Below are 9166 nucleotides of genomic sequence, written 5' to 3'. Positions count from 1 at the left end.
TATTAGAGCCTGTAAGATTGCTTAGAAACACAATGCATGATATATAAGCTTGCTAGCTTATTGCGTTTTCACAGTAGGGAACTAACAGCATAACTGGCACTCTGCCAGTTACGACGACGACGGTTCCAGTTGATCCGATCAGTAGAACAGCCTGTTCCTGAAATTAATGTGCAAGTGGCTGAGCACTCCACAGACACGTGTACTCTTAACGTAGTTATCAAGGAGATTCGGCTTGACACAGTATGCGACATGGCTGGCCCTTTGAAATACAGGTACTACTCATTTTTGCCAGCTGAATGGATTGGAGCAATGTGAAATAAAGTGTCTTGCTGAAGGACACAACGCGTCGCCGGGAATCGAACTGAAAACTTTACAATCGTGAGCCGAACACCCCTAGCCACTAGGCCATACGTAACTCTTATTTAAATATACTTATTTAAATAGGTCTTATTTAAATACTGTGTATATTAAATGATATTTATCACACACTGGAAGAGTACATGTTAATTGAGAGAGAAAGAGAGAGAGAGAGAGAGGAGAGAGAGAGAGAGAGAGAGAGAGAGAGAAAGAGAGAGAGAGAGAAAGAAAGAGAGAGAGAGAGAGAGAGAGAGAGAAAGAGAGAGAGAAAGAAAGAGAGAGAGAGAAAGAAAGAGAGAGAGAGAGAGAGAGAGAGAGAGAGAGAGAGAGAGAGAGAGAGAGAGAGAGAGAGAGATTATTTTGCATTAAACGGGTTGTTTTGTTGCCCTGAATAATTATAATGCTCTCTTAATGACCCCAATTAGAGAATCACAAGATTTGGAATCTATTAACCCATCCTAATTAAAATGCTTTAAGCTGTTCCAGAATATTCTTCTCGGTTGCTGCTGTTGATTAGCCGGCTGTTATCATTAACTGAGTAAGACTAACGATCAAATACATTCCAGCCCGTGACTGATGAGTTGGGAACGAATTCGTGGAAGCCAGTCGTATTTGTCGTGTGTGTGTGTGGCCGGAGTGGGGTGGGTATTTATTACACCATAACTTAAGCGATTTAAAACAAGTAACAGATTTTTTTTTTTAATCCTGGTATCGATTTGATTGACTAAAGCAATCAAGGTGGTACCCCAGCATGACCGCAGTGTATTGACTAAAACAAGTTAAAGAATGGAAAAATAAATGTCAATACACACATACACATATTTATACACACGCACATACATACATACATACATACATACTACATACATACATACATACATACATACATACATACAAACATATGTAAAAATTAACACTTCCTTCTCCAAATTTAGATTCGAAACCGAATCTAAGGATTCTCGGTTGCCGAAACCACCACGATCAACAGGTGTGAAAAAAGGTTTTCTTTGTCCTGTTAAAAAATGATAAAACATCTCCCTTTGACCTACGACCTCAACCATGTAAGACGAAGTTCAAATGGACAAGAGCTGACCGATTTAGGCACAATCTCTGCTGCAGTATGTCTGTCCTTCTAGCTGCCACAGCAGTTATAAAATACCGTAGTCAACAGAGAGACAGGCAGAAAGGCTTTGGACGCAGACAGAGAACAAGGGAAATATTCGAACGAAGGTTCAAAGCAAACTACTTTCTCAGATGAACGATGCACACACACACACACAAACATATTCAGTTCTGACATATCACCTCCACAGATGTGCAAGAACAGTAAATAAATTATTTTAATTATGAATCGATATCATTTATTTGTTTACTTCAAAGCCATCCACATGCCTATCGCATTTGTTCGCCTTAACACATACTGATACACACTTAACCACTAAACATACATACATACATACATACATACATACATACATACATACATACATATACACACACACACATCACACACATGTATATATATATATATGTGAGTGTGTATGTATGTATATACACCTCTATTTATAAAATAGTTATAATAATAATAATAATAATAATAATAATAATAATAATATAATAATAATAATAATAATAATAATAATAATAATAATAGTATTAGTAATAATAATAATAATAATAATAATAATAATAATAATAATAATAATAATAATAATAATAATAATGGTTTCAAATTTTGGCACAGGGCCAGCAGTTTTTGAGAGAAAGGGGAAGACTATTCATTGACCTCTACTTGGCTGGTACTTATTTTATCGACCTCTAAAGGAGGAACGTCAGGGTCGATCTCGGCAGAATTTGAACTCAGAACGAATGGACGATATGTCGCTAAACATTTTGTCTGGTGTGCTAACGATTCTACCAGCTCGCCGACTTAATAGTAGTAGTACTAAATGCTCTGATGCAGTACCAGGTAGTGGCTCTCGTGGCTTCTGATCTTAACTAATTGGAAGTGTTATCATGTACATTGTTTTGTCTTGGTATAAAAGATGGGCTACAGCAAATACCACAGATTTGCTTGTCAGTTGTTTGACCTTAACAGTTGAGCATGTCCTTTAGTGGCTGACGATATGTACATCTCTGATCACGAGCAGAAGTAGTGGGGGAGCATCATAGCCATGTGTTGAGAGGGATTCTTTGGGGTTTGAATATTTCACCTTTGGCAACATGGGTGTTTTGTTCATCATCCTTAAACAACCCATATTCAAGGACCTTTTGAGCGGGATGGGCCACTCGACCTGAAGAAAATTCTTACTGGGTCCCACCTGCAAGGTCATGTGCTGTTTATCTTGATATGAGATCACCATGTCGTGCATACATGGTTGTGTTGCATATGCCTGGTGGGCCCTATTAGACGGGTCGTCATGATGGGTATATTGGGCTTCGTATATTTTACCCCAGTGTCACTTTGATGGCATGCATTATTTTCTCATTCAATAATAACAATAATAATAATAATAATAATAATAATAATAATAATAATAATAATAATAATAATAATAATAATAATAATAGTAATAATAATAATAAAAATAAAAATAATAATAATAATAATAATATAATAATAAAATAATAATAATAATAATAATAATAATAATAATGATAATAATAATAATATTAATGATAATAATATAATAATAATAATAATATAATGATAATAATATAATAATAATAATAATAATAATAATAATAATATAATAATAATAATAATAATAATAATGTACATGTTATCATGTACATTGTTTTGTCTTGGTATAAAAGATGGGCTACAGCAAATATTCTGCTCAATACCACAGATTTGCTTGTCAGTTGTTTGACCTTAACCAGTTGAGCATGTCCCTTAGTGGCTGACGATATGTGCATCTCTGATCACGAGCAGAAGTAGTGGGGGAGCATCATAGCCATGTGTTGAGAAGGATTCTTTGGGGTTTGAATAATTCACCTCTGGAAACATGGGTGTTTCGTTCAACGTCCTTAAACAACCCTTATTCAGGGACCTTTTGAGCAGGATGGGTTACTCGATCTGAAGAAAATTCTAACTGAGCTCCACCTGCAAGGTCATGTGCTGTTTATCTTAATATGAGATCACCATGTCGCGCACATATGGTTGTGATGCATGTGCCTGGTGTACCCTTATCAGACGGGTAGTCATGATGGGTATACTGGGCTTCGTATATTTTACCCCGGTGTCACTTTGATGGCATGCTCTGCTCGCTCACTCAATAATAATAATAATAATATGGCCAACATATTAAAGAACGGCAGTAGCCCAATATGTCATGTATGTCAACAACAAAATGAAACCATCGATCATGTTGTCTCCAAGTGCAGTCTTCTTGTGCCTACAGAGTATCTCAACCGGCATGATAGAGCTGCGCAATATATTCACTGCGTAATTTGCAAAAGCCCGAACTTGTCCCATGATAAAAACTGGTGGGAACACAAACCACTTCCAGTGCTTGAAAATGATCACATCTCACTCCTCTGGAACTTCACCATTCAAACTGACAGAAAGATAGATGCGAATAGGCCAGACATCATATTGAAAGACTTCAGACAAAAATCATGCCTCCTCATTGATATGACTGTCCCAATCGATATATGCATATCTGTCAAGATATACAAAAAACTAAGCAAATATAAAGATCTTGAAATAGAAATTAGCAAAATGTGGAACCTGAAGACTAAAACAATACCTGTTGTCATAGGTGTTCTGGGAATGATAGCAAAAGGGGCTGATTGCTACGTAGTTCAGATACCAAGAAACCCCAAAATGGCAGAAATTCAAAAGATAGTGCTCATGGGAATTGCTCATATCCTACGCAAAATACTTTCTATGTAATCTCAAGTTTTAAAACAAACATAATTTTCTTATGGTTTCTTAAACATTCTCTAGAACAACACTATGTACAAAACCAAATATATGGCACCCTAGGCATAACACTAACATGAACTTCTAACATGTTGTCTCTTGAAGTCTCTGGGTGAGACTTGGAATCAACTTGTACAAATGTAAAGCAAAAATCAAACATAGAATAATAATAATAATGTTTTCTTCTCTAGGCACAAGACCCGAAATTTTTGGGGAGGGGGATGGTCGTTTAGATCGACCCAGGTACGCAACTGGTACTTAATTTATCGACCCTAAAAGGATGAAAGACAAAGTCGACCTTGGCGGAATTTGAACTCAAAACATTAGCGGCAGACAATATACCTATTTCTATTTCTTTACTATCCACAAGGGGCTAAACACAGAGGAGACAAACAAGGACAGACAAACGGATTAAGTCGATTACATCGACCCCACTCCGTAACTGGTACTTAATTTATCGACCCTGAAATGATGAAAGGCAAAGTCGACCTCGGCGGAATTTGAACTCAGAACGTAACTGCAGACAAAATACTGCTACGCATTTCGCCCGGCGTGCTAACGTTCCTGCCAGCTCATAAAGAATTCTGCTCGCCGCCTTAATGATGATGATGATGATGATGACGACGACGAAGATGACGACGACGACGACGATGATGATGATGGTGATGATGATGGTAATGATGATTTCTTTATTAACCACAAAGGCTTACGTTAAGAAAACCATTATGGACAGCATCGGACAAAGCAAAGAACGTGTGTGTGTGTGAGTGTGTGTTGTGAGGGTTTTGCGTGTAAACAAGATTTAACAAAATTTTGTTTTAAATCGTAATAGCGATTGACATCTTTTACACACACACACACACACACACACGCACACAGATCAAAATAAGAGTTGTGTCTTACCTTGTGTATATGCTAGTCAATATTTACTTGATTCAAGCTCTCAGCCACACGGTGATGTTTATCATAGTTAATATGATGCTGGTGATGGCTGTGGAGGCTGGACTCCCACACCTGTTGGTATGATAGCTTCTTTATTGATATCACTTATATATTGAGTTTCATCTTCATCTATTTTACCGATCTTTCCTGGCAGCTCATAGTCTTGTGTGAGTAATTCTTCGTGGAATTCTTCCTGTTCGTGTTGAGCAGTTCCTAATTCTGGATGTTCGTGAAATTCTCTTTCTTGTTCAGTGGCCCATAAATCTTGCTGTTCATCATGGTCGCTCCATCGGTGCTGTGTGTCTCCTAAGTCTCTCTGCTCGTCAAAATCTTCCTCTCGATGCTGAGTGACCCCTAAGTTGTGTTGTTCGTCATAATCTCCTTCATGGTGGTCAGCTCCCTCTAAGTCATAAAAATCGCTGTCATGGTATTGAGGCGTACCTACGGGCTGCTGCTTGTCAAAATCTTCGTCTCGGTCCTGAGTGGTCCCTAAGTGTTGCTGCTCGTCAAAATCCCCATCTTGGTGATAAGTGGCCCCTAAGTCTTGCTGCTCGTCAAAATCTTCGTCTTGGTGCTGAGTGGCCCCTAAGTTTTGCTGCTCGTCAAAATCTCTTTCTTGATGCTGAGTGGCATCTAAGTCATAAAACTCTCTCTCACGGTATCGTGAAGCATCTATGAGTGGCTGGTCATCATAATCTTCCTCTCGGTGCTGACTGGCCCTTAAATCTGTCTGCTTGTCAAAATCCCCCTCTTGGTGCTGTGTGGCCCTTAAATATGGCTGCTCGTCAAAATTCCCCTCTTGGTGCTGGGCGGCCTGTAAGTCGTAAAAATCTTCTTCTTGATGCTGAGAGCTTCCTAAACGTTGCAGCTCGTCGAAATCTTCTCGATGCCCAATGGTTTCTAAACCATGATACTCATCGAACCTTCCTTGCCGGTGTTGATGCTGGTTGTGTCCTTTCATCAGCTTCTTGTGGAATTCTCTCTGATGACCTCTAAGTCGTTGACCAAGACGCTCACTGCGCCGACGCCAGTTTCGTTCCCTAGATCGCTGTTTGTGACATTCTCTCTGTCGGCGCCGAATAGATTTCCCGTGACTCTGTCGGGCGTGCTTTCCGTATCGCACATGGATTTGTTGTCTGTGACGATACTGCGGATCTCCTTCGTTCCGTTGTTGGACGTTTTCGTACTTTCCATTGACAGTCTCCTCCGGGGATTCCACCTGGTCGTGATTGAGGTTCTGACGATGATGCCGTTGCCGTGAATGTTCCCAATCAACAAGATCGTGTCCCCTGGAAGACAACACGCGACATGTTACGGTCAATGCAAAAATTGGAATCAGGAAAACGAAAAGAACAGCAGTTGCAACTGCAAACTTCATGGTTCGCGACTCGACTTTTCCCAATCAACCTCCAGTGTAAATCGACGAACGTTGCACGCAGACTTTTTTATTAGTAAGTTGTGACGAGGAGACAGAAGTTGGCGGTCTGGTTTTGCATCATGCTTACAAACTTTATTTAAATATTTTTATTGCTGTTTTGTTGTTTTATTTTATTGCTTTGTTATTGTTATGTGTCGGTGTAAGTTTGTATGTGTGTGTGCGTGTGTATATGTGAATATGTGTATACGTTTGTGAGTTTATGTGTGTGTGTGTGTGTGTGTCTGTAAATGTGTGCATGTGTGGTGTGTGTATGTGTGTTTGTGAATGTGTGAAGATGTCTGAAAGTGTGTGTGCTTGCGAATGTATATATTTGTGTGTTTGTGTGTGTGTGCGTGAGTGCGTACATATGTGCGCGCGTGTGTGCGTACGTGTGTGTGTGTATGTGTGTGTGTGTGTGTGTGTGTCTGCGTGTATGAATTCATGTCCACTTGGCGTGTGGTATAGAACCTTATATAAATGATGTCGGCATGGCACTAAAGTGACCTTTGTCATTGGTCAAAGAATTTTCCTAAAAACCGCCTCCAAAACATTAAGACACAACGGTATTGTTACCGATTTATTTGTAAACGTGTGTGTATATGTGTGTTTATGTGTCTGTGAATGTATGTGTTTATGTATTTGTGAGATGTGGGTGTAGTGAAATTAAGAAACATTGTTTACATGGCTTTACATTTTCGAATTGTACTTTGTACACAATATTGCCGTTATAAGAATATAAGGATAGTTACAACCGGGTCCAGGTCCGGTTTTGAAAGAAGAGTGGTTGGCGTTGGGTTAACAGCCCTGCACTAGCAATTTTTCTACATTGTAAATGAGATGCCAAGAGAACACGTGGAATTGATCCTGATAAGCAGGGGAGATTGTAGTGTGAAGGAAGAAAACGACAACTGCCGCATGTGCTTCTGGTGCACTCATGCCCCGTGGCTGTTCTGCTGGCCCCTGCAATCTTCACTTCCATCTACCTCATCTGCATTCCTCTTCACCAACACCACATACCTCATCACAGCTCATAACACGACAAACACCACAGAGATAATCTTCAGAGACTGTGTATGAAGCAACTTAGTGAAAACCGAAAAAAAAAAAAAAAAGGTACACCGGGTAACACTGTTCTTTCTCCAAGGACAACCACACGACGAGGGACATGGAACGTAAGCACCATATTCGAAACCAGAAAAACGGTCTAGATTGTTGCTGAGATGAAGCTCGACAAACTTGAAATATTAGGTCTTTGTGAAACGAGGTAGCTGAAGTCAGGATAAATGTACCTTGGTTATTGGGGAGACTCTTCTCTATTCTGAGCATGAAGGGGACAATACCTCACACACACACACACACACACACACACACACACACACACACACACACACCACACACACACACACACACTGCAGTCGGTTTGATGTTCTCCAAAGAAACTGCAGCATCCTTGGTGGAATGGTCAGATGTAACGCCCAGGATCATGACTACCAGATTAGAAAAACAAAGAAAGTAAGTATGGTAGTGTTATGCACCAACCAATGGTTGCAAACAACACAATGGCTACAACGTAGTATGAACAACTGCAATTCATTACTGGCCAAATAGCTAAGGTATTCTCGTTGGAGATCTAAATGTAAATATTGGGTCACGCAACAATGGCAAGGAAAAGTGATGGATAGGGAAGGAAGAGGTGAAATCAACAAAAGCTGTGAGTTGTTTTACAGGCTTCTGTACATTCAGTAGTCGGATCACTAGATCTTTCCACACATCAAAGTTATCAAAGCGAACTTGGATATCATCGGTTTGACACTGTAAAACCCAGATCAACTATATCACCATCGGCACCAAGTCCAGAAGACCGATGAATGACGTGAGAATTTACACTGGAATAAATGTTAGATCAAACCATCTCCTCTTACTGGGGAAATTCCCGCTGAAGCTACAGCATCAGGGTATAATGGTTCCAAAGCAAGATGAAAATACATTACCTAGCTATATGAAGAGCAAATCAAAGCTAGATATACAGTCGATGTCATCAATAGGCGCAGGAGTGGCTGTGTGGTAAGTAGCTTGCTTACCAACGACGTGGTTCCGAGTTCAATCCAATGCTTTCAGTCTCCGTCTACCAAATCCACTCACAAAGCTTTGGTCGGTCCGAGGCTATAGTAGAAGACAATTGCCAAGGTGCCACGCAGTGGGACTGAACTCGGAACCGTGTGGTTGGTAAGCAAGCTACTTACCACACAGCCACTCCTGTGCCTGTATTTATATGATACAAACAAGAAGACAATTTTTTCTTTTCCTTTTTATTTTCGAACGCATTATTGCTGTTAGAACAGCAGAAATAATGGGTAAATTTCAGTTACAAAGCAGAAAATGGTGTCAGCAGACACGGAACTTGAACCTGCATCACCCAAAACTGCGGCTGAGTGCTTACCATTAAGCTTAACAGCCTGCTGATAAATTCATCCGGCGATTTAGACGCTAAGTAGCTTATTGAACAACCACGTGTGTACAAA

The 9166-nt window shown here is 39.8% G+C and overlaps 1 protein-coding gene across 1 annotated transcript in view; it reads right to left on the bottom strand.

Moving 5' to 3' along the window:
* The window catches only part of LOC115219293 (glutamic acid-rich protein-like), a 9179-nt gene extending 2452 nt beyond the window's left edge, over positions 1–6727 (bottom strand). Inside the window, exon 1 of the mRNA XM_029789455.2 lies at positions 5189–6727. Within this exon, the coding sequence (XP_029645315.1) occupies positions 5256–6605 (1350 nt within the window). The 5' untranslated portion in view covers positions 6606–6727 and the 3' untranslated portion in view covers positions 5189–5255. The remainder of the gene's footprint in view (positions 1–5188) is intronic.
* Positions 6728–9166: the final 2439 nt, after the last annotated feature.

The sequence above is a fragment of the Octopus sinensis genome, linkage group LG14 (genome assembly GCF_006345805.1).
Source record: "Octopus sinensis linkage group LG14, ASM634580v1, whole genome shotgun sequence".
NCBI lineage: Eukaryota > Metazoa > Mollusca > Cephalopoda > Octopoda > Octopodidae > Octopus > Octopus sinensis.
The sequence above is the reverse complement of the archived record's forward strand: the minus strand, read 5'-3'. Positions and strand labels throughout refer to the sequence as shown.